Genomic DNA, 26,229 nt, shown 5'->3' with positions numbered 1-26,229 from the left:
TTTTTTTCTCTGCCTGTCGGAGACACTGCAGGTGGCCTCAGAGACGCAGTATCATACACCAGCAGACAGCCACACACACACAAACACATACACGCACAAACACACGTGAGCTGCAGTGCTTCAAACCAAAAGCATGCAGCACTTGGGTAGAAAGAGTACAGCTGTTAATATTTCACTACTGCATACCAAGAACTATGTTTACTTTCGCTTAGAGAGTTTCAGCCTGTCAATGAAATTCCCCTGGAAAACCAACGTTGCACTGCTTACTGTGGCAACACAGGGCGTGGGTGGCTAGCTGAGAAGTGGATTTACTTAACTTAACCCCAAGTGATTACAGCTAAAGATGGGCGAATTATGAATGTAATTAAATTTGTACAAATCCCCCTTTGCTCCCCTTTTGCATTAGGCCTCAATGGCGATGCACAGTAGGGGATATCATGCTACGTTTAATATGACACAAATAGGAGCAATTCTTTGGTGCGTGACAGAGCACTGTCTAATTACACAGAAGCTGTGATATTGAAGGGCCCGTCTGTCCTTGAAGCTGGCCACTGGAGCATGGCAGGGCCATCTCTGTCTGTTCATAGCCCCATCTATCTATCCCTCACTTCCCAATCCTCTATCTGTCACTCTGCCTTAAGGGTGTAGATGGTAAACAAAGGCGGCTCTAACCCAATGTAATGACGACCTGACGGGGGACGGCTCCGGCAGCTTGTGTGCTTTCTGGTGTGCGTGCGTTTGTTGTTGTGCTCCTTCTTATGATCTCTGCGAAGTGGCTTCAATCACAGTCAGATCAATTGTAGCATCATTGTGACTGCTGAGCCATTACGGACTAAAACCAGGGTTCATACTGTTATTGAGGGGAAACTCGATCCACTGCTGTTCGCCTCTCAGACAGGTGAAGGTGTTGTTAAGAATGGAAAGCTGCTTATCTTTCGATACTTGCGTCTAGAAAAGTTACTGATCACAGACTGTTCTTTAAATAGAAAGATTGGTTTTTGATTGGTTTTTGATTTTAATTAACCTCATTAATTAACCTAATTTTTTTCATGGATGTTTTTATGACTGACACACAGCAGATGTTTCCTTTCAGTGGCATTGGACCGGTTGACCTCCTTTATGTTTCGTCTTGTGTACTGACAATTTCAGAAGCTGTTATTTCCTTTTTGGTCTGTGGTGCAAATTTCTGTTGAATATACCACAGAGTCAAAACACTTCTGTTAAGTTTGATTTAAGCATCTGCGGAAGGACCCGCAGCACACCAAAAGAACGAGGTGCACAAATGAGCACAGAGCATCAAAAATCAGGGTGTTTATACGTCCGGCAGCAAAGTTAACTAGAACAATAGATTAGCTGTTCACAGTCCATAAAAGGAGATCATGTACGTGCACATATAACTCACCCTACACCGTCACAAGATGCTTTTCACAGCTCTATCGCCTTCCTCACGACAGGACATTGTGTTAGTCATGAGTGTCATGAGTAACAGAGGTCATCACACTTACAAACAACACATGACACATAATCCTACTGGAAATTCATGAAAGCCATAAAAGCAAATGGGACATTTCCAGTACAGGTCAATAATGAATTTTAATTATAGAATAACCTGGTGATTTATTTTGATAGTAGGCCAAGACAGATTAAATAGTCGAAAACACAAATATGACTAATCTATTTTACTGTAAAAAGAGCCACCAAATCGTCATATTTGAGAGACTAGAACCAGTAAATGTTTGGCTTTGATCTTAAAAATAATCCTAATAATTAATATATTATCAAAATAGAAAAATATAAATAAATATAAATCGTTCTGTTTTTTTTACAACTGACTTTCAATTGATCATTTCAGGCTTCGTCCAAGTCTTGAAAGTTCAGAAAATGCTTAATATGAATGGTTATGTTTTCAAGGTTAGAAATGATTGAATTGAAGTATACTCCTTTTAAAAATGCTGCTGATTTTCAACATAATCTCATGTGAACCAAGAAACCTGAAAAATATTTGAAATGAATGATTTGTCATCATATTTGTTCGAAAACCTCCTTTTCCTCTTCCCTCTTCCCCTTTCCTGTAGACATATTTTTGTAGCGCATTCATTGTAAGAATTTAGACATGATAAAGGCTTTGAGGGTCTGCAAATAATTAAAGTGCTTGAAAAGTGCTTACATTTTACTCCTTAAAAATCTGTCCGAACCATGATTTCAGAGCTAGGGAATTTATTTCAGATGCAGAAAACATTATACAGGGTGAAAGCATTACATTTAACAACACATTAGTCCAGTAACATGTTTGACAATAAATTAAGGTGACATGTAAACGAGGGTCTGATTAAACATTGAAAAATGAGTGAGCACAGTTACTCTTAGTCACTTTTATTAATCTCCAATGGAGTATTTTGACCTTCTCTTTTATCTGCGTTTCATAGCTGAATGACAAATCTTTTTTTGAAGCTTATTGGGAACAAACAGTGGGACTTTGGTTCCTCTGTGACCAGAAAACTGTAAGAAAAATAATGTGCCTACTTCAATCACTCAAAAAGCAAATTTGTGCTGCTTTCATCAGGGTGTTGTTGTGCCTTACATGCTACTTAGAAATACATTAATATATTTATATATCCTTTATCTCCTCTGGCTAAATAATGGTATACATTTTAGTTTTACTAATTTATTATAAAGCTTTCAACTGCAGTTTTTCTTTCTTCTTGGGAGTTTACTTCAAGAGTATTTCTTGAGTCGTCGTGGCTTTGTAAGGATAGTCATTGTGTGTTATAGTGCACTCTGTTACCTTGCTCGGCTGTGGCCGTGCAGCCAGCCAGTCACGTCTTTCCAGAGTCTTTTCTTTAGTTTCACTCAACAGATTGACGTGAGAGGAAATATCAGGTTATGCACCACTCCCTCTTTTCATCTGTCTCCTTGAGCTGTTCGTCTGTCTGTCTATTAGTTCTTCAGTCATCCATCCATCCGCCAGCATCAAAACAATACACCATGTTCCCAAGGCAAGTTGTCATAGTGACTGTCCTTCAGAGAATACTCAAAGTTGGTATTAACATTGAGTACAAAGGGGAACGGCCAGAGAACAACCCTGAGCTCAAACCTCCTCATGTGTTCATGCTGTTTATCACTCTTCTGCTCCATTGTACCTTATAGAAACTGCAGTCCTTCTGTCTTCCTCTCTTCATCTCCTCCCACCACGGTATCACCTTTACCCTCCTCCTTTATGGGAGGACTGATGGGTGGTATGTGTCGAAGAGAAGAGTTTCATCTTACCTGCCTCCTATTGAGACTTGCAGACAATAGGCCGTTCACCTCCGCCCTCACAGCTCACTGCAGACCTGCGGGAAAGAAACTCCGACGCATACAATGCAGCTGTTCTGATACACAAAGCGCGGATTGTTTCTGCTGTTAATTGCTTCAGTTATCTATTGTTCCCCACTGCTATCGTTTTGTTCACACATCCTACCTGCCTGATGTTTACTAATTGTTGCCATCTTCCCACCTCAGTGTAGCTCTCATTTGTCTTTATGTTAAAAGATGGTTTAAAAAGCTGCTGCATGTCCTCTTATTTACAAAATGCAGGCGGACTAATCGGCTATCTATATCTGGCACTTGAGCAATACACTGCTGTGTTTTAGTAATATGCTACTTTTGCAAGAATATACACACTGTACTTTTTTTTTTTTAAGTCGTGGGTGTCGTTTTTTGGAACATAACTTGCCTGTCCTCTCAAATCTTCCCCCGAAGACTTCTTTTCCGTGCTCCTACACAGACTTGCCATCAGTAATTCAATCCAGCTGGTTGTTGTGACGGACACAGTCATCAGTTTATCATAATATTGGTACGCACCTCCTTGTTTGTTTGCTCGTGGTGCCTGACCTTCTGTCTTCCATATGGCCGGCATTGATTTGGTAACACGCTGCGCGATCCTCCTGACAGATTGACTGTGCTAATAGCCGTCTCCGTCATATCACCGTACTGCATTTTAATCCTTTAATGTGCAGTATAAATTGGATTGGTCTCTCACCCTCTCAACTATGAATGAGCTGCGTGTTGACAGCGTTGTTGACCAATGGGCTTGTCGGTAGCGGGCTGAGTGACACTCTGGGTAGAGCAGCTGGGAAATGAGCCCCCCCCTTATCCAAGGTGAAGTAAAGGTGAACATTAGCGACGAGAAACCTGGAAACACAGCTGTGTTTGGGTCTGGAGGCGGGGTTGCCATGGAATTCCTCTTCACTTTAACAGGCGGCTTGTTTTTTATTTCGGGGAAAGGATCACACCCAGCTTGAAATATCCTCACTGACACCTCGGTAGACTCTCACATCCGAGTGTTGTTAGGGAGGTGAAAATAGGACGCATAATCACATTATGTTAACAAGTGACATACTGAGGGATGCATCTTTACACACACGCACATGCAGGAAATGATGGATGATGAGTTGGACAGATAGACAGACAGATATACATATACACAACCCCACTTGGACATTTGTAGAAGTACCTGGCACTCCTCTCCAGCTGTGCACTTTTGACTTAGCCTGATCCTTTAATTCATGGCTATTTCCGAAGTGAGATGCTGCCAGACTCTAGATATGCACATACACACACACACACACACACACACACACACACACACTTCCAAAGTCATTCAGAGAGTGATGTCTGAAGGTTTTTTTTTTTTTTTGTGACGAGCTTACTGCTAGACCTGATAGAGAGGTGCAAGGCCTCAGCATGCATAATGGGGAAAAGATCGAGATATTTCTCACACATTGACCCTAGACCAGCCTGAAAAATGTTTTCCCAAAACCTCAGAGCTACATTTTATGCTCGCACACACGGGCTGCAGATCTGTCGCTACAGTCACCCGGCAGTAAAACCCCAAAATTACATGCAGGGCTAAAATAACATGCCCGGTACAATTACCATGAGGAGCGATGGCACATAGGGCTGGAATGAAGAAGTCAGACAGAAAAGGAACTAGCAGAGTAAAAAAAAAAGTAGTCAAGGAAGAGCAGAATGAGCCAGAGGGATGAAAAGGATTTATTCCAAAATGAAAAGACAGGACAGGGTGATGGCACAGAGGGAGGGGGGGTGAAGAAGAGAGCGATGCCGAGGGAAGGCGAGTGCGGTGGAGGTAGAATGATGTGCACGGCCCAAGCAGACAAAGCAGAGCCATGAGCCGCAGGGGAGCTGGGTGTCTGTCAGCCATCCAGCCAGTAAGTTATTCAGTCACTTATTCAGTGGGTTGGAGCGATAGCAGTAGCAAGGCAGTATAGAAGCAGCAGTTATTTGTTTGGCTCGGGAGAGCTGTGTCCTTTCTGTCCACAGTAAACTGCCTGTTACAGGCGAGACTTTACTGACCCTAAACGGGCCCAGCGCCAGATGAAAGCATGCAGCGCCATAAAATCTCGCTCACATCCTCTGGCCTTGGTCAATTTTCTTTTTTTGTTTGATGCTTTATACACCTCCACTTTACACCGTTTCTTTATTATATTACATCTCACATCGTGCATTGCAGGCTTCTCCTTTTTGACCATTTCTCTCCTTCTCTCATTCACTCTCTTTCCTCTCTCTCTCCAGGGTCAGGTACAGTGTAGATGTTGGTGTTTATCAATAATGAAGAGATGAGAGGAGGAGGAGGAGGAGAGCACACTGCTTTCGTTCTTAGCTGGGGATGAATTATTCACCCAGTGGAGAGGAGTGCCTGTCCAACCTGTGTGTGTGTACGATCTTGTGTATTTCCATGACTGCCTGTCTAAATGTGGTTATACTTTACCTCGCAGTTGTACACGTCGAGATGTGTTTTGTCTCACTGCGACCACACACACACACACATGCACACTCCATTTTGACTACTTTGCAAGTCATTTTTATCTGTTATGCACGGTTTTCCCTTAGCTTGGCAGATGCTAAATGATTTAGCGTGTTGTGTATGTTGTTGGTTGTGAGGTTCATCTGTTGCGAGGTGCGATACACTTCAGTGAAACAAAAGAAACCACCGTGTATATTTGATGGATCACTCCTGTTTTCCAATTTCATTCAAACAAACAGGATTCCTGTTTCAGACCTGTTTGACCGCCAGAGCTTGCTAGACCTGAAATATTCTATTTGCAGTATGTACATGACTGAGACTGGAAGATAGAGGATGGGAGAGTGGAAGAGGTCCTCAGAGAGATGCAGGCATGGGCTATTGTGTATGCAATCTCGCGTCAGGGCCCCCACAGTTCAGTGGCTCAAAGATCCCATTGTGAAATCCTCTATTTAGTCCGTTTCCTCTTACTCTCCAGCTCATGCATACTGTATAGAAATAAAGTCTCACGGCAAGACGAAGCTCATGGTCCAACATGGGAGACGGAAGGTTTTGAAATGTGGAGCTGAAGTGTTCATATTTTTAAGAGCATAAAACTGTCTTTTTTTTAAGGGTTCTTAAAATTCCCTGCCGGGTCCTTTTTCATTAAGATGATGCACTTAATTGAATTGGCAAATGCTTATTTTTGCAAATGATATTCGCTCGAGTCCTAGGGCATGTTTGTTATAAACAGGCAACTAAATAGGAATATGCATTAGTATGTGTGTGTATATACACACACACAGAGTCACCAAACACTCACACCTCCCTGTGCAGATTTCTCCTCCAGCTGTTCATTTCTCCTTGGCACTTTGAAGCCTGTTCATGTCTCCCTCTGTCCCTCCCTCCAAACCCCTATTTCTCCTTCGCTCCCCTTCTGTTACATTTCATGCATTTCTGCCTTCCTTCCTCATTTCTTCCTGTGTGTCTGATTCCCCATCTCTTTCCACACTGTGCATTCGGAGTTAGTTATCAAATATTTCATCATGTCACTGTGAACAAAGTCAAATGTAGCACTCTCTTCTTCTTGCGCCTTTTTTTCCCTTCTTTTTGCTCCTGTTGCATCACATGGGTTGGTTTTTTACCTGCCGTCTTCTGCATGCAACCTCACTGTAACACCAAACCCTGTTGCGACTGTATATCTTTGTAACATTTCCGCACTGATTTAACATCTACGGTGATTACGATGAGAGCAGATTTCACTCACGATGGCCTTGGTCTTTGCAGAGTGCTTCATTATCAAATCAAGGTTTTGCTTTTGACTCAATTGCATCCACTAGTAAAGCTAACAGCATGAATGGATTGTGATGCGATGTCATCAGAGAAGTCCATAACAGTGGCTACTTCTAAATGTAGCTTTCTCATGTGATATCGATTGGCCCCTTATAGAGAGCCCAGTAGAAAGGTCAATGAGAAACCGAGACACATCTCAAGTCTTCATTTCCTAGTTTTATTCTTGGCTTGTCAAACTGCCTCGCCTGTCAAAGCTAAGCTGCATTCCCACTCTGCTCCCTGCATACCAAAGTATCCACATCTAAATGCGTGTGCGGGCATGCGCAGTGTATACACATGCATTGAGGGTTTGTGTGGCTGTATGTGCGTCCACATTTTTGCGTGTGTGTGTGAAGGTCAGAGGAACCGGCACTGCAACAGTGTCGGGTAGCAGCAGCAGCCGACAGCAGGTTCAGGTTGGTGCTGTTCCAGACTCCAGCTGATAACGGCTATTAGTACATACCAGCAGCAGTTTGGACACGACACGCTGCCACAGCAGTGTCACTGTTTTCGGTGTGGACACAACATCACCCAAAAATCACAGTTATGCAGCAGCTACACAGGCAAGCCATTTTCTGAAATGTCAGATAGCACTTTTCAGCTTTAATACGCATTTGACTGTCTCATTTGACTGAGTTTCCAAGAGGTGTTTGAAAGAGATGAACAGTCGACGGATAAATTACATCACCTCTCTCCTCAGGTTGTAACATTTCAGTGAAAATCACCGTTTTAAATCTTAAGTAGCTCCTCTTTTGTCATTTAAGTTAACGCCAATACTGTCATAACCACAACGTAATTAAACAATTGAATTTAAATGACCCTGTGACAGTGTTTTTTATTGTAGTGCTTGTGAAATCAACCGTCAAAGCCCTGTCTTTTAATTGACCAAACAGCCCGCTCCCACCCCCCAATCTTTGTCACCCTTTTCACCCCTGATGAATTCACACCACTGAGTCATAAAACTGTAATATTGCAGTATCTGGAGTGATAAAGGTAGCCATGTTGAAGATTTAGTGAGGAGGAACCGCAGTCTCAAGCTGCTGCCCTTCATGAGAGACAGACAGGTTATGAAACATTTGGACATTCACATTTCTTGTTATGTTGGCTCTTTATAGCAGCACAATGGATTTGAAATGAAACGGTTATTAGCAGGGTAAATTCCTGTCCCGCAGTTGTAATTGTAGAGTGTTAATTTCCGTAGTAATTGAACGACAGAAATTGTTGCCCTGTCATTGTCCTGCTGCACTGCTCAAAAGTCTATGTACAAAAAGGGTTGTGACTCCCACCCAGGAGGTGAACAGGATGGAAGTAAACACTCTCAAACAGCCTTAAAACTGAAAGTCAGCACTCTAATCTCGGTTATTGCTTCATTTTAAATCCATTTGCTGGAGTACAGAGCCAAGACAACAGAAAAATGTGTCACTGTCCCAATGCTTACCAGCTGAACTGTACAGAAACTACAACCCCAGTAATAATCACGGAATTGAATCGGCTTCTCTGTGCCAATGTCTCAAAAAAACAAAATTGCACATCGGGAGGCTGGCAATTGGCAGAGCTTTCATTTAGAAACCACTTGTATCCAAGGCCAGCGCACAAACACACACACACACACACACACACACACACACACACACACACACACACACACACACACACACACACACATTCTGTTGCACCGCAAATAAAACTTACAGTAGGGAACAATGTAGAAAGTAAGATGATCTGATGGATTTTCCAATTACCATTTTTCAACAATCATGTTCTTGTTGTGGGAGAAACAAATGCCTTCAGCACACATTATCTTCTGGTTACTCTTAAACATAGTGGTGAATATATAATAACACTCGACATGCATTTATTATGAGTGAGGAATTTTATGGCAGTAAATATTATATGCACAACTGAACAGGTTCAAGGGATCATGTCATGAATAAATGGTGTAAAATGTAACCTACCTTTTTATAAACGCAATATCTAAACCACCACACACCTTTTTTTCTTTTTAAATGGACTTTTATTTATTGAGCATCAAGCTTTAAGATAATTTATGCCTGTCCATCGACCCGAAGAGCATTGGAGCTGTAAATGCAAGTGCTGTACTCCTAATTAGCTGTTTTACAACAGTTTTTTCATAGACAAGAAATCATTAAGCCACCAACACTGCCAAAGGTGACTGATATGAACATTTCATATCACGATTATCCTGAACAAAATAATTGCTGTTCACAGTCTCAATCATCAAAATGTACTCTTAAAGCAACTATAAGGGACTTTTAACTGGCTATGAAACTCTGTCTGAATTTGATATTGATGCCCTTTATATGACCTGCAGAAGCAAACAAGTCCATCAGCGACAATATTGACTATCTCTTTGAAGTTATTCTTAATGGCTGTTGCGGTGCCATTGGGTCAGATTCAGACAAAATCGTGCAGGTTCTCCAGAACCTCATTTAGCCCAGGCTCCAGCTCGGCCTCTGGCAGTGGCCTGCCTGCTGTGGTCGGACGTGGATATGGTTTCGCTGCCGCCTTTGACATGCAGTCGGAGCTCCAGTGCGAGGCTTTGGAGAGCTTCCATGGAGCCAAAACCGACACCCGTCATTTTGCTGGGCCCGGGAAAGGGAAAGAGAGGCCCGGAAGAACCACTGAGCAGGGCAGACTGTTAAAGTTACTGTTGGTGGGAACGGCCAGGCATTAAATAGGAAGACGGGGACAACACCATGCAGTGCAAGCATTTGTGGCAATTTGGAAAAAATCCGGTAATCAATAAAGGACTGTACAATAGCAAGGTTGACACTTTTTTTAAGTCACGTATGTTCATATTCATGATTTTTCCAGATAATGGAAACCACACCATAATCAACTTATTGTTGGTGTTTTTTTATTGCAATCCGCCATAAAATCATATAGCGTCCTCACTCAGCATTTCAAGTTTTAAAGGTGGGATGGGGATCATTCTAGTTCTGCAAGAAAAAAAGATTATGTTTGAGGCAGTAAAGTCAGAGAGAGCAGACAGACTGATTGCATCAGGACTGGGTAGTGACGCTCCATACTGCATGTATCAAAGCTATTTCTCTTCAGCAGTGGAGAGAGGGTGGGAACAACAATAACAACAAGAGAATAATGGAAATGGAGAAATTCACACAGACCTGGAAGAATAATGAAGGCCCAGAATGCTTATTGAGACAGCAATGCACTAGAAAGGCCAAAGCAAAACACATTCACATCTTCTCTCTCTTTCTGACACACACACACACACACACACACACACACACACAGAATGGTGTGTGTCTGGGAAGCAATCTTCAAGAACACAGAGAATGAGGAAGCTTCATTCTAGCCCACCTGACAGTGCATAGCCACTAGCTTGATGAAATGGCTGAGAGTCAGTGAGCTCTGAAGGCCATTAGATATTTTAGGTGATGGCCTGCACTCCCTGTCCCCCTGACGCTGTGCTTTTCTGCACTATGGCGGGGATCAGGCAGAGGACATGAATGCCGTTAGGCGTCGGGGTTAGCCAGCCAGGCAGCGAAGCAGGCGGACACAGGCTGATAAGCGTATGTTCGTTTTATAAGCCACGGCTGGCTCAAATGGGCTGCAGAGAAAATTAGGATTTTGAGTTTTTTTCTTTTTTTTCCCCCACTCGCTCTCTCGCTCATTCAGTCTGTTTTGCTGTTCTTTTTTTTTTCTTTCTCTATTCACAGCCACAGTGTTTCTCACAAGGTCAGGTGTAGAGTCTATCCTGCTGCTCTGCACCTCCCGTCTCTTCTCCCCTCATCTGCCTCTCCTCACTCTGTTTCTCTCCACCTGTACCACCCTCCACCACCACCACCACCTCTCCATTTTTAGTTCCTCTCGTGGTCTCTCTTTCACCTACTTCCTTTCTCACTTCTCTTATTCCTCTCTTTAAATGTCTCTCTTTTGTCCCTCAGCTGTCTCCTATTAACCTTGTTTATAGCTCACACCGTCTCCCCTTCGAGATCCTCCTCCCCTCTCCTCTTCTCTCACCACTTTCTCTTTGCACTCCCTCTTTCATTCTCTATTCCTGGCACCGCGTTCGCTTCACACACTTTCATCCCCACTTTCCTTACACCTCCTCCCCCCTCCACTCTCATCCTCCATCACTTTGGCATTCCCAGGCTGTCTTTGGTCTCCTCCTTTCATCCTTCCATCCTCCTTACACACTTCCTCTCCTCCTTCCTTCCTGATTCATTTTCCTCTTCACAGACGAATGGTGGGAAATATGGAAATGTCAGCGTGACCAGGCAGGGGATCAGAGAGGACTGTGTTAATATGGCAAGGCTGTCGCGGCGCCATCAGCATAATGTGTGTGTGCATGCACATCATGTGGGTGTTAAAGACATAATGATAGGTGACAGTACTTAGGATGGTGACATCCCACTACTTGAGGATGCTGAAGAGGCCAGTTTGCGTGTGCAAGCATTTGTTTGTTCATGTGCGTTTGGTTTTGGCGTTCTTTGTATGTCACCTGCAGGCAGCAGAGCTACTGTAAAGTAGAGCAGCGGTGACACAAGGCTTCTGTTATCACTCTCCTCCCCTCCAACCCTCTTTCTCTCCCTCCGTTTCTCCCCCTCCGTCTCTGTCGCTCCTCCTTTCTTCTCAGTCTTACCCTTGAACCGTCTTTTATTCTCTAATTCCCGCAGTTCCTGTCTCCCTCCGCCTCCCTGTCTCTCTCTCTTCTGTTTAATATGACCAATGCTCTCTAAATATTTATACTGACAATTACTATTTCAAATGCCGCCTTGCCTCAGCATTTCCAAAAGTGTGATGTGTTCATATACACGCACACGCATGCACACACTGACTTTTTCTTCCTCTGTGTCTGCTGTTCTAATGACACCGAGTCTCTGAGACTTCGGGGCTGGGATTTGGGGACTATCATGGAGGATGAAGACGTGCAAGTCCTTGTATGTCTTGTGTGTAATATTCATTTCCCTGGGGCTGTATGGAGTCTCATAAGGCCAGCCTGTCTCTCATCTGAGCTCTGGCTGACCTGACCTGTGTTGGCTCTCCTCTTATTGCTTCAGAATGACAGACAACAGGGCCCAGCTCGGCTCTGCCCCCACATTATGTGTGGGCACAGCAGCCGTGCACGTGCTCGTGTGAATATGTGCACGCACGTGAAACCTGAGGCGGAGTAAGTTTTATCTTTGGTGGCACATTGTGTAATCACCTCCGACATCGGTCCGTACGCTTCTCGCAAGACGAGTAATCAAGGGTTTCAGTTATCCGCTTTTTCTTTTGCATCGTATGGTAACCAGAGTAAATCTCCCGTTCCCAAAGCTAATCTGCAGGTAGTCAGACCAGTTCAGGTAGATTGACAGAGGGTTGTAGTTTCATCTTCATTAAACGCTCCGGACATTTGAAAGATCACAGGGCCAGGAGATTGACAATAAAGCTGTCATGAGCCATATATATGTGGGTGGGTGTGTGCACATGCTTTTGTGTATCTACTTGCACTGATATGCTGGTGTATGTGTCCAAGAGAGAGAAAAAAAATAGTGAGCTATTCCTCTTTCCAGCCCAATAAGGCTCTCTGCTGCTCCCACGGGCTGCTTAGTGGTTGTCCAGAGGTTCCTCTGCGGCTACAAGGGGGTTGTTTTGTGGTTGTAAATTGGGCTGGTCCTGGGAGAGCTGGTGTTATTCTAGGAAAGGCTTGTTTTCCTCCACTTTCCCACTCAGTCTTTTGCTTCTTCCTCCCCATTCTGTTCCTCTGTATTGATATCTCAGATCTCCCTGGTGTAGAAAAGGTGTGGTGTTTATTGCTCGTCAGAAGAGAAAGACAGCACTGGCCTTTCCTTTTATCTTCTCGCCTATGGGTTTCATGTGTGTGGGCGTTTGCGTGTGTGTGCTTTCGTTCCATCAGCCCTGCAGATCATTTTAGTTTCAACACAACAGCTTTGGCTCAGCACAAACTGGTGGAACTAGTTCCGCAAGTAATTGTTTGTCTTTAGGGGAAATTGTGTTACCTTAGTGCCGTCGCATGTGTGTAGCTTGCTGCTAAACACATCATAAGCAAACACACATTCGCAAACGTAGCCCCTGCTGCAGACATTTGAAATTGTGTATCCGCAGGTAATCCACTCTTACTTAAAACAGGTGCCATCTTGCTGACATACACTAATGCGCGCTTACTCATACAAGTAATTACATTTTCACAGAGACCTGGATTACACACACACACACACACACACACACACACACACACACACACACACATACGCACACTCAAATGCGGACAGATTGTCGTTTTAAAGCTCCCTCGCTCTTTCTGTTTCTCACACACCCACTGACACAACACACTAAGAAAAGCATATTTATTTTGACTCTTTGCTGTAACACAGGAATGTGTCGGCGCAGCAAATGGCAGGCTATAGAAAAGCATAAACCATCCAGATGATTTATGACCTATGTGCAAAAGAGAACTGGCTTTCCTCCTTTTTTTCCGGCGCACATCCCCCTTTTTTTTTTTTTCGACCACTCACACGCACAGTCATGGAGAAATACCAGACTCTTGGCCTACTTGCCTGGGTTCACTAATGCTGTCCTCTGTTGTACCAGACACTTCCACACTGTCCTCATTTATCATCAGGAAGCTTTGTACTAACACGGTTCCTCTGCCCCCTTTCCTCATCTCCTCTCCTAGCTTAAGAAGAAAGGAAACATCAGACATTAATGTTTCTCTCTCTGCCTCTTCCAGGAGTGTCAGGTCAGCGGGTGAAGGTTGAACCAGAGGTGACATCGTACCCCGGCCAGACCGTCAACCTGCGATGTGCCTTCACTGATTCTGCTGGGATTCAACTCACAATGGTCAGATACACACTGTCATAATACAGTTTGCTTTTCTTTTTTTTTTCCAGTTAGGATTTGATTACTTCTTTATACAACCACAATCATATAAGCTGTAAACTGTGTTTGCGGTATGAAATTCTAATAAAAATGCCTGTTTCATCCCAAAATTGGTCCTCATTGTGCTGACTTGACACAGTACAATTTGTCGAAAATTGCTTGGGACTACAATTTATTTTCACAATTGAAGCAAACACATGGGCCATTAAGCAAATACACAATGTGAGATTTGACTAAACATATGCCTACTTCCCTGTAAAATAAAATGTTTCTCAATTATGTATCAAGCGGATTCTGCAGGTGTGTGAAACTTGGTTGCACAGATGGATAAGGGCAATTCATTGCAATCAAAATAAACATAAAATCATAATACAGGTCCATGTGCCTTGTTTACCTAACCCATTAAACCTTAATCTAGCAAATCATAGCCCACAGAAATAATCCTAAGGCTACAAGGTTTTTATCACATTTAGGCTTAATGTTTTATTACTCCAAACAAACAATTCTAAGCTTCATTTTGCTTTAGGGGATTGAATATGGTAATGGAAAAACACTTCTTAGTCGCATCTCAATGAAGTGGGAAGTACACAACTGTGTTTGGTTCCGCTAAGAGCAGCTGAGAGAGAGCGACTACTGCTCCTGAAAAAGTCACATCCATATTCATACCTGCTCTACTTATTTGATTGTGATGCTGTGTACGCTGCCCCGTGGAGTTTACAGAAAAATGTGGATGTCTTCAAATGCTCTCCAGGGTTGCTTATCAATGGCATGATAAATGAGGCCCTTTTTCCTCAGTCACTGTACGCATCCTAACCAGTGACCTCCTCCTTTACAGGTTACATGGATCTACGAGCCGAAGGACGGAGAAAGGATCAACATCGCTGTGTTTCACCCAAAGTTTGAGCCCAACTTCCCCGAATCCCCCGTGAAGGGCAGAGTCAGTTTTTCACCCATCCCCACAAGCCTGGAGAGTCCCTCCATCCAGATAAGAGATGTTAGGATGACCGATGAGGGGAAGTACATCTGCGAGTACGCTACCTACCCCAGGGGCAACGAGCAAGGCATCACGCACCTCGTCATGCTGGGTAGGTCACTGACATAATCAACATAATGTGTTTATACAGATAGGTGAAGGATTACAGGACACAAAGTCTGAGTTCTACTGTATTCCCAGATAGCAACATAGACAGCTATATTACCAATAAATCACTGCATTTCAAGACATCCAAAAAATAAAGAAATATTGAAAATGACCAAAAATTGATAACTAGGATTTTCAAACTGTTGGAATTGTTGTTTACCAACTTGTGCTTTTTGGGTTCATAACCATCACGCTTTAGCAGCCTCTCGAGCACTTGAAACGTTTTAGAACCACTTTGAAAGCCGAAATTGGCTCTTTGTCAAGAAAACAGGCAGGAAACCCAAGACAACACAGGCTGACCTCTTCTGAAAGATCAATAACTCTTTCAGACTTTCATGCTGTGAATGGATTGTAAATTATAATAAGATAATTGGCCTACTGTGTGAAACTACCTTCTACTATTATCTACTACTACTATCAATTAATTATATAGATATGGTCTTGTTGTCTGTTCAAAGTGCACAGACTGAACTGTAAAAGAAAGCTTTTATGTGCTCTGCTCATCTCTCTTGAATTTGCCTTCAAAAAGACTGCTGAATGAGTCAGTAGGTACTTGTCAATGTGCGTAGGTATATTTTCAAATTTGAACATATTAATGCATTTATTCTACAGTATGTTTTCATGTTGCATGTAACGTTTTAAGCTGCCGTCTTGGACAGCAGTGAATTATTTCTTAAAAAAAAAAAAAACTAATCAGCTGTTCTTGCTGAAAAACTAGTTCTTTGTTTCATGGTGCTTATATCTCTAGTACAGTTTTTAGAAACTTGTTGAATCAAGGTGCACTGAAACTGTTCTTTGTTTGAATCTGTCACCAATCAGTCTGCAGCGACTGCGTGCATATTTACCATGCTTACTATATTTATTAATGCAAAGTACTTTCTGCCTACCTCGCTCCGTCCATCACTCCAGCTCTCTCCCTCCCCCCAAACGTAGCATGCAGGTTAAAAGCATGTCAAGCTAGGCTTAATTGCTATTATAAGTGGTATTGTCAGATCAATTGTGTTCTTGTTAATGCAATGGAACCATTGGTCTAACCTTGGCCCGGCACCAGTGCCACTGCTCGGCTCTTTTCACTCTCCAACGCATCATGCCTCCCTGCCTCCCCTAAGGCACTATATTGATCTGGCTGCTTGTCATGCCTGCTGTCAGCTACTGCCCTGCCTGCTCTGCTCTGATCGCACACTCGTATCAAAGAGGGAAATTGAGGAGGTATGAGGAGGGAGAGTAGAGGGGGTGGGGGTGGGGGGGTGACCGAGATCATGTAGTGATTTAGAATTTGTGTATGGAAATGCACTGGACCAGTAAGGGAAATTGTTTATCAATGGCGTGTGATAGGGATGGAGAGGGAATAGATTAAGGAATTGGTGGGGGAGTGAAAGAAGATTTAGGGTTTCTGTGTGTTTGCACTTAAGCGTTTATCAATGTAGGCTCTGGAGAGAAAAAAAGATGGAGGAGGCAGAGGCTGACTCGGGGGACAGGGGTTGTTTGGAGATTGAGGTTTTGGATTTGCTTTTGCCAGGCTGGTGACTCAAATTGTTTATCAATAATGGTGCACATTATCTTTTCCCTCCGCTGTCTTGTTTCCATTTTATCTATTTTTACATCCTTTAATCTTCTCTCTGCCACTCTGTGTCACTTCCCTCCCTCCACCCTCCGCCCTTGCATCCATCCATCCGTCCATCAGCTAAGCCTCAGAACTCGGCCTCCATCGTAACGGTTGAAGCGGGCACTAAGCCGGTGGTTGTGGCACGCTGTGAGTCTGTGGATGGCCGCCCCCCTGCCCAGATTTCTTGGGTGACCGCAGCCAGTGGCAATGCAACAACAGCGTCTAAGCCGGGTACCGACAACACCGTGACTGTGACCAGTGAGTACCGCATGGTCCCCACAGCATTGGACAACGGGAAAGACCTCAGCTGTGTGGTGTCTCACAGGACCCAGGTCAAGCCAGAGAGCTTCCACCTGAAGCTAGCAGTTCAATGTAAGACATCACACACACACAACACAGCATTTATTTAATGAATTCCTTTGCTGTTCACGCTCTAACATGGAACCTCGGAGTGATTAATTGAGCTTATCACTTTCTTTTTTATCCTCCTCTCTTCTGTCATTCATCTGTCCTTCCCCTCAGACGCCCCTCAGGTGACAGTAGTGGGTTACGACAATAATTGGTACGTGGGTCGTACAAATGTGTTGCTCACCTGCCAGGCGAACGGAAACCCGGCTCCACAGACCGCCCAGTGGAAGACGTGAGTATCTGGACATCCATCATCTGTTCTGTCTCGTCGTCTCTCGCTCCTTCTCTCTTTTCCAGCCTCTCTTATCTCTTTTTCTCTTATTCTGCCTCCCTTAGCCTCCATTCCACAGAGCTGCAATCAGCGCTTTTATTATTGCCACTACAGCCCTGTGCTCTGATTATGGAGATAGCCGTATAATTTCTCATAATGGACTCTGTGACTCGAGATTTAACCCTCGCATAATGAGAGGCACAATATGACTCCCTCTCTCCTCTTTTTTCCGTATTATCAGCTATTAACGCAACTGTGACAAAATTTGGGGAAAAAAAACTGAAAGTCTTAAAAAATGGGAGAGATGAGTTTTTGGGCTCGGATCCAGCAGATTTGATTTTTTCCTCCTGTCCCCATCGTATTTTCCTCCACTATGAGATAATGGATTGGCTTTTGAGGAAGGGGGAAACTGATTGGTTTTGCTCTGCCGATCAAGATTAGTGGAATTTAATGACATTGCACAATACAGCACATTTCTATAAATGTACATCCGTCTCAATGCTCTTGCTGTGCCTTAAGTCAAACAAACCACAAACCTATTGTCATTATTTTCTCTTTTTTGGCCGTTTGTTCTCTCTCATGTCGATATGCTCATGTCCCTGCAGGATGTCAGGAGAGATGCCAGACACAGTGCAGATCACGGACAACGTGCTGAAGGTGCTGAAGGTAGACGAGGCCGTCAACACCACTTTTGTCTGCGAGGTCAAGAACCGCATCGGGGTCGGCAGGGACCAGGTCACAGTCATGGTCAGAGGTGAGTTCAATGACACAAACACGCGCACACAACCCCAACACATTAACATGATAAAGTAAATATATGCATAAGCATGTGCATAAACAGTCCACAAAATGTAGGTCAGACAACATTTAGAAATCTACTTTAACCAGCTTCGAGTACAACATGTCTGTTTGTCACAAGAGAACAAGCAATAAAAGTGCTTTTGTGCTTTTCTCTGAGATTTGATGAATTAGTATAACAATTACTCCTGTCATCACAAATCCACCCATTTGCTGCACTAAGAAGCAAGGGTGCTCCGATCAGTATTTCACGGGCCGAGCAGTGACTGCTGGAAGCAGTAACGGCTGATACAGATCACCGAACATGGGGTCTTTTTGCAGCCTTCTAATTATTGTGTAGCTTTATTTATTATTGGCAATATAATTAGTAATAAAAAAAAAGGCCAAAATCTGTCTCTGTCGTCTATCATTCAGTAATATTGCCATTTAACTACAATTCAATCCCAGAGTGAAACTTTACTGTCCTAACACTGTCTCTCTTTGCCACTGCTATGTTTGCTTCCTGAATGAGAATCACTAAGTAGTCTTGCTTAACCAGACGTAGTTTCACCATTGATTTTATATATACAGTCTATAAACTCCACTCTTAATTTTAAAGCTGTGAAGCTGTGCGTAGCTGCTTGCTGAACAGTGGTTCGCTCTGAATTCCCTGTGATCAGATGTGACTCAACTGTTGGAGCTCTTAGGGCCATTCTTCATAGACAGACCATTACATTGGCTAAAAAAAGGACCAAAAAAAAAACCCCGTCAGAAAAAGAACCAGTAAAGCACTCATGCCAGTATTGAGCACATTTGTCCAACTGGCCAACCCTAATCTCATCTGCTCTGCTGGATGACTACAATTTAAACTATTGAGAACAAATTTAAGCCGATAACGATCGATGGCTGTTGGATCGGAGCACCCTTACTCAGTCATGTTTAAAAAAAAAAAAAAAAAAAAAGACAAGTGAAATTTACACAAGTTGCAAATGTCGCACACTGATGAATTTGTCACAGTAAAAGCGTCAGTAAAGCAGTGAACATTTTCAAAAGTGAAATGAAAAACACATTTGTAGCTCACTTGGGTCTCTTTCATCATCTTAACCTTCCCCTGGCTTATATATGAAAACATTCATATCATGTGAACTGCTGAACTGGAACCAAGTGCACCTTCATCACACATGCTTCACATTTCCTGGTGTGCTATGCTCTCATGTTTTCCCCAAGGACACACACACACACACACACACACACACACACACACACACACACACACACACACACACACACACACACACACACACCTTCTGCCTCACATGTGACATGAACACACACATATTCTCTGTGCTGAGGTCTGTCTTGGGTGTGTAGTGTAGGGCTAGAGGGTCCAGCTGCTCTGTCCACAGTGTTTGTGTGTGTGTGTATGTGTGTGACTGTTTTAGAGAGTGGATACGTATGTGCATGCATTTCTTTGCTTTTGGGTTTTCCCCTTTGCAGCTTTCCATCCCTTTTTTATCTGTATCCTATTAAGAATGCGTGTCACTTTTCTGTGTCTCTTTGCATGCGCTCTAGAACACTGAATTATCAAAGTTTCTGTGCCTCAGCAGTACCCAAGGTCTGTATCTGCTTTGTACATCACATGGCATTTACAAAGCGGTTTTCACAAGGTTTCTCAAGGTAGTTCACATTGTGAGCGCTGCACATAGACAAGACGATATTTTCGTTTTTTCTTCTATTTTTCCCAAATTAGAGAGTGCCCCCTAAAGTCATGAGCACAAAAGCTGTTGAGTAGCTTCTCAGCGGTACCCTTGGCCAACATTAATAACAGGAGAGACTAAAGCAAAGCAAATGAGCAGTGATCATTAAAGTCAGTGACTTGAAGATAAGGCTGCAATCACTAAAAATGATAAATTCGAGTCACAGTGACACTTTTGACTTTGGAATGAAGTGGTAGTTCAGTGTGGCCTTGGGTTTGGCTGAGACGAGACTTGCGCTGTCTGTCTGTGTGTGTGTCTGCTGGATCATATTTGTGAACTATTATCTGTGTATGCGTCAGTCTGTGTAGCTTGTTGTGCCACTCAGGTCGCTCGAGTTAAACCATCCAGAACAGTGCCTCCATCCCCCTCTGTTCCTCAATAGTTTTAGCTGCACCCCTCAACAGGGTTCACTCCTGCATTTCACCTCATACAAAATACATCCCCTCCACTCTTCTGCCTGCACTTTACCGGAAGTTATTTTCTGCTGACATCGGGTAAACCTTGCCCGTAATGGGGTAAAAAGTGAATTTCTCTGGTGACTTCAGTTTAAGAGCACCCCAGCTACTTCATGCCCTCATTTTCTATCCCTTTTTTCTTGTCCTCTTGCTCAGTCTCTCTCCTTATTCCATTCAGTCGTTCTCCCTCACCCCCCATCTTTCTTCAAGTCCCTTGGCTCCTTATGGTGCCACAGCATGCGTCACCACTCCTCTGGGGCCATTCTGTACTGCTGCACAGTAGTGTAACTGGCTTCTGTAGCACAAAGGATGTCACCATCTCCAGCTGTGTGTTACAAGCAACAAGCAAGGAAGATACAACGATTCCAGGGAACAGAGGGGGGGGGGGGGTGGAAGGCTGCTCTTAGAGTAAAAGGAGCCAGAGACCGTGCACCAGGATGAATCAGTGCCAGCATGCAATCCTCACCCTAAGAGAGCGAGGCATGAGGGATAGAGGGAGAGAGCGGATGCTGACGGCATTTAAAACTCCTATGGGAATCTTGTGCCACAGCATCCTATCTCCACCGCTATTGGCCTCCACTATCTCTGAGCATAGCGTGTGTCTGCCTGTCTCCAAGCCTCTCAGAGCGGATCAGTCACCCTTTGCTGCTTCAGCTCCTGGCTGCTTCTCTCCTCCACCATTCGCTTCTTTCTCGCTCTGTCTTTTATCCTACATTTCCACTACTCTCCCATTCTTCATCCCACTTTTTCTCCCTTCATCTCTCCTTTCTTTCTGGTTTCCATGGTCTCTACCAGTGTTGAACTTCCCACAGTTTCCTCGTCCTGTCATCTCCCTCCTCCATCTCCCTTTGCTCTCTCGCGGCCGACCACCTCCTCCCTCCTTCCCACACCTCTCTTACTCATTGGCAGAGGAGGAGGAGGATAAGATGCGAGCTAAATTCGCTGGCAGTTAAGAGGTGACTGAGGCAACCAGTGAGTGTCAGAGAAGTGCAGAAGGGTTTGTAGAAGGCAGAGAGATGGCGAGAAGTGCTCCGAAAGAAAGAGATTGAGTTTGTATTGGTTCGGGCGTAATGAAAGAGTGGATGATGGTTGAAACGGAGCGAGGGAAAGATGTGGAAAGACTCCAGATGGGAGTGCGATGCAGACCTGTGGAGGCTAATGTGAATGCGTGTAGACAAACAGGGCTAAGAGGGGCCGACAGGCGTGAAATGGCCAGCACCTGCTACATAGCAGGTCCCCCACTCCTCTCTTCCCCACAGCTGCGTGACACACACACACACACACATATAAATCTACACACGTGTGTGTCTGTGTGGGTGTTTGCCCTCGTCCTCTGCCCTCGGTCGTGTCCTGTGCCTCCTGGAGGCAGAAGAGAGGGATGGATGTCCTCTCTTCTCCTTGCCTCTCCTCCTCTCATCTTCGATCCTGCTGCTTACTCACACACACAGAAGCATGCTACCCTGCTCTCCCCTCCTCCTTTCTTTCGATTTATCTCTCGCTCGCTATCTCTTTCGCTGCAGTTTGCTCTTTTCATTGCATCTCTCATCCTCTCAGTTAGCATATGCTCTCTCCTCATCCTCCTTATCTCTCTCAGGTTGTCTTTCAGCCTCCGCAAGTCTGGCGCTGATCTCCCTGCTCAGAGAAGAGACTCCTGCCCCCAGCATTCACTCTCTCTCTCTCTCTCTCTCTCTCTCTCTCTCTCTCTCTCTCTCTCTCTCTCTCTCTCTCTCTCTCTCCTGCTCATGCTTGTGCTCGTGCTATCTCCCTCTCTCTTTAAGCTTAACTCCTAAATACCAGTGGCTCTTCCTTAATCACAGCTTAGTAGTCTCCATCCCTCCAACCATCCCCTATTTCCAGTTCCTCTCATGGGGGTTCTTGTGTGGTCAACCCAGATTCCCTCCATCGTGTTGTTGTTGTTCTACCCCCCCAGAATCATTCCTTATGGGGTTGGCTCAGCTGAACCTCAGAAAGTTAAATGTCCCCAATTCAATCTTCCTTATGGTCCGAGGGTCTCTTCAGTTCAACCAAAAGGAGATTTCCTCTCAATTCAATGCATTCTCTCCTATTTTCAGACTCATCTAAGAAGGCAGTTTAAGAGCAAGGGGCTTGGACATTTTCCTCCACTGGGTTTGGGTGTGTGTGTGTGTGTGTGTGTGTGTGTGTGTGTGTATGTGTATCTGTCTGTGTCTGTCAGTGTGTGTCTCCGGCCATGCGAAAACGGCTAGAGAACAGGTCTGATGGAGCCAAGACTCCCTCCAGCCTGCTACTGGCCCCGTGCCCACCCCTCATTAGCACACACACACACACACACACACACACACACACAGCTCCGTTCAATAAGTTAACATGCTGACAGAGAATACTACTAAGCTATGCTCTAGGTGCAGCCCAGCCCAGCGTCAGACCCCTGATGACCATGATGCTGTGAGTCTGTGTGTCTGTGACCATGCGTGTTTTTGGGAGGCTGCAGTAGACGTTACTTCCGCTCCATCTCTCTCATTACTTGCGGTCACTTGGAGCTTACGGTCGTGCTGGACGTGACTTCATAAGAAGCATGCTGTTTTTTGGCTTCCTCAGTATGGTGTGTGTATGTGTGTGTGTGTGTTTGGGAAGGGGAGGGGTGGGGTTGCTGTAGTTCTCCATGTTTGTTTTTCTATTTTTCCCCCCTTGTTATCCACACAGCATGCATATTACAGTTTTTTCTGCTGGTTCATCCAACAGCATGTGTTTATACGATGTCCTCTCCTCGCACTGAAATAAATTCCACTGGTGCTTTGTTAGGACGTGTCTAGGTCTGTAGTGGGCCTGTACTGGGAGCCTGGGGTGGGTCCTTTTACATCTATCTCTTGAATCTTTAAAGTGTTGTCTCCAGAAGGCTAGAATAAAACATGAATTATCACCCACAAAAGGATTTACCAGCATAGACTTTGAGAGAGACACTTAAGAAGTGACTTGAGCGACGCATTAAAAATAATTGGATGAGAGGAATTTAGGGAGAATTTGCATTTAAATTTCAGTGTAATTCCCTTTGATGTGACGGCAGTGTGTGGCAGCATCCGGTCCCAAGTTCGCATAGAGACGGTTGCCACGTGGCATGTGCCCGAGCGCCGCGGAGCCCCGAGGTGATAATGCATTTCTTGTGTTCCTGTTACAAGTGGACACTGAGGGCTGGCTCTCACTCTCATGTGTGTGAACAGGAATGTTTAGCACCGCTTGGGGGAGAATAAGAGGGGAGAGAGATAGCGTGCTTGGGGAGGCTGCTGGGAGAAATTGAAAGAAAGAAGGAGAAAATATACCCACATGAAATTATTAATTTTTTCCCTAGGCATATGTTGAAAGAGAAGCTCGCTGGTGGAAAGTAACATGTGACAGAAATACAAACGTAAATTAGAGAGATGGCAGGGAAAATGGATTTTGAGGAGACGGAGCGAGTGTATGCAGACAGCTGGTGAAGTGGAGGCAGAGATGGAGAAAGGGTTAGTGGAGGAGAGGAGAGGCAGAAATAAAGAGGAGGAGAAGAGCGGAGCACAGGTGTAGACAGCAGTAGACTACCATTTTCTCTCTTGACAAGAATCAGTGTTACAAGAGTAATTCTGTCAGCTCTCTGTACACTTAACAAGAGGGGCCCGGCTTCTGATGGATTTCAAATGACAATAAGAATCGGGCTGATTCGCTACTTTCAAATTTTAGACAGGGATTTCAACTGCAGTGTCTACTGGTTAATCCTCTGCTGTGGCTGGTGAAAGTGCAGAGAGTGGAAAGGAAGGCGAGAGCAGCAGACAGGATGTTCAGCTTAGCTAAGGGTTCTTGATCACTTTCAACCAGGGGAAAAAATTAAAAATTCACACTTTGCCGAAGCCCTTTTAAAATGACGGGTACGTTAATGTTTCTGAAAAAAAAGTTCCTTCTTCAGGGATTTAAAAAGTCACATGAAAGCATTTTGTTTATTACTTCTGGGGCATCAAAAATGATCCAAACAGAATGAACAAGTATATTAAGAAAAAAACAAAAAAAATGCATGTATTCATACTAAATACATCATAATCCTCAAAGTTGAATGCTTTGAACCCTGTCAAAGTGGGAATAATTAACATTCAGGCATCAATATTCCCTTCTATTAAAAGTAGTTTTACTCTGAAGGGAGGCACGTTGTTGCAAAAACAGCTTTTGGATTAAAGGATATATCCATCATGCTGAAGAACTCCTCCCTCCAATATAAGTTGTTTTCACTTGTACATATTTTTTATGTGTCAGTATAACCTGTGTCATTTGTAGAACATTCTTGTTCAAAGTGCTTCACAGTACAGTGAATGCAAAGAGCATGGATGGAGCTGACCCTTAACTCCGTCAGTGTTAGTGCCATACTCCCTGCCCACTGAGTTATAGATGATGACCACATGGGGAAAACGGTCACAGGGTCTGCAGGGAGCTGTCATACTCCCAGAAAGCACTTAAAGCCCTGAACTCGTGGCCCTGAAAAGGCTGTGCAAAGCAGTAACACTGTCACGGTTCTCCTGGAGGTTTTACTTGCCAGCAGTGTCTTAACTAGGCTTTGTATCAAAATCAAAACCAATTCTTTTGAGAGCCGACAGAAATGTATCCATGGCACCAATTACTGAAAGCTGGCATTGAATGCTTCTCAGATTCTTTGCTTAGTTTTAATCAGATATTTCTTGATTTAAATCATAATTTTGCTTTTTTTACACTGTATTTTGTCAAGGCTGTGTGGCTGCAAACGTACCTAATGCATTTAAGGCTTTGTACAGAGTCTTGAAAGTCTGGAAAATGTATTATAACCATGACATTTCTCAAACCTAAGGAATTTGCTTGAGTTTAAATACATTGCTTGAAAATGGTTCATCTACACAATTACTCATGTAAACCAAAAAACAACAGCTGGAGATAACAGCTCTGTTTCTTGCAAGCATTAATAATTCAGATCAAAACATCTAATCAAATATATCAATATAATAGCTGCTAAAATAAACATAATAATATACATTTATTACTGAATAAAGTTTAAAAAAGTTTCTTTTGCCATTGCATAACAATGTAGATGTGGTAGTGAAGGCTTTAAGTGTATAGACATTATTTGGTTAAGGTACTTTGAAAGTGCTTGAATTCTACTGTTTGTAGCTGTACTAACCTTGATTTATAGGGTAACAAAAAAGGCTATTTTATAAAAACATGTTTTCTTCCTCATAGCAAGGAAGCAGTATTGTTTTGGTATTTGGTGTTTGGTGCTGAAACTTAGGTGTGTTATTGCTGCAGTAAATCGATTCAAATTCAAACAATATTCAGCCTTAATGTCAACTGGTGGTTTTCTTTTTCTGCAAAAGCAGTTGTATCTTTTTGCTGTTCAAATACCTGCTTTGAAATATTGCACTAATATCACTGCAGAGGGATGTCGAGGGAGCGGGGAAGTGTGAGTTCAGAGAAGGAGCACTTTGTGGCTGACAAGTCATAAGGGACGTCTTCATAACCCTGATTTAGACACCACTACCTCTCCCCGGAGTTTTAATACACGAACAGAAACACTTTATTTGATGGTTGAGCCCTACTTTTACTTAGACCCTACTTAGCCAGTCTGCACTTTAAGAAAGCCTTTGTGTTGTTTTAAAATGGCTTCTTTTCACGTGTGTGTGTGTGTGTGTAACGTGGCATTTGTAACTAAACTGATAGTACCGGAATAAAATGGACACCCGTCTCAGACCGACATGCACTGGAGCAGTGCCTTTTGGTTTACAGAAGCGGCGCCAAACTGTCCCCTGCTCTCTGCTCTTGGCTTCCAGGAAGAGTTGTCATTCCGCTGTGTCACTTTGTCACTCACTCT

At 43.7% G+C, this 26,229-nt stretch overlaps 1 protein-coding gene across 3 annotated transcripts in view; it reads left to right on the top strand.

The window, feature by feature from the left end:
• The window catches only part of LOC131975904 (nectin-2-like), an 85,315-nt gene that overhangs the window by 19,095 nt on the left and 39,991 nt on the right, over positions 1–26,229 (top strand). For all 3 annotated transcript variants that reach the window (XM_059338721.1, XM_059338720.1, XM_059338719.1), the window contains exons 2-6: positions 13,833–13,942; positions 14,817–15,066; positions 16,807–17,100; positions 17,251–17,368; positions 18,013–18,161. In XM_059338721.1, the coding sequence (XP_059194704.1) occupies positions 13,833–13,942; positions 14,817–15,066; positions 16,807–17,100; positions 17,251–17,368; positions 18,013–18,161 (921 nt within the window). The remainder of the gene's footprint in view (positions 1–13,832; positions 13,943–14,816; positions 15,067–16,806; positions 17,101–17,250; positions 17,369–18,012; positions 18,162–26,229) is intronic.

This window comes from Centropristis striata, chromosome 8 (assembly GCF_030273125.1).
Source record: "Centropristis striata isolate RG_2023a ecotype Rhode Island chromosome 8, C.striata_1.0, whole genome shotgun sequence".
Classification (NCBI taxonomy): domain Eukaryota; kingdom Metazoa; phylum Chordata; class Actinopteri; order Perciformes; family Serranidae; genus Centropristis; species Centropristis striata.
This window is presented reverse-complemented; position numbering and strand designations above follow the sequence as displayed.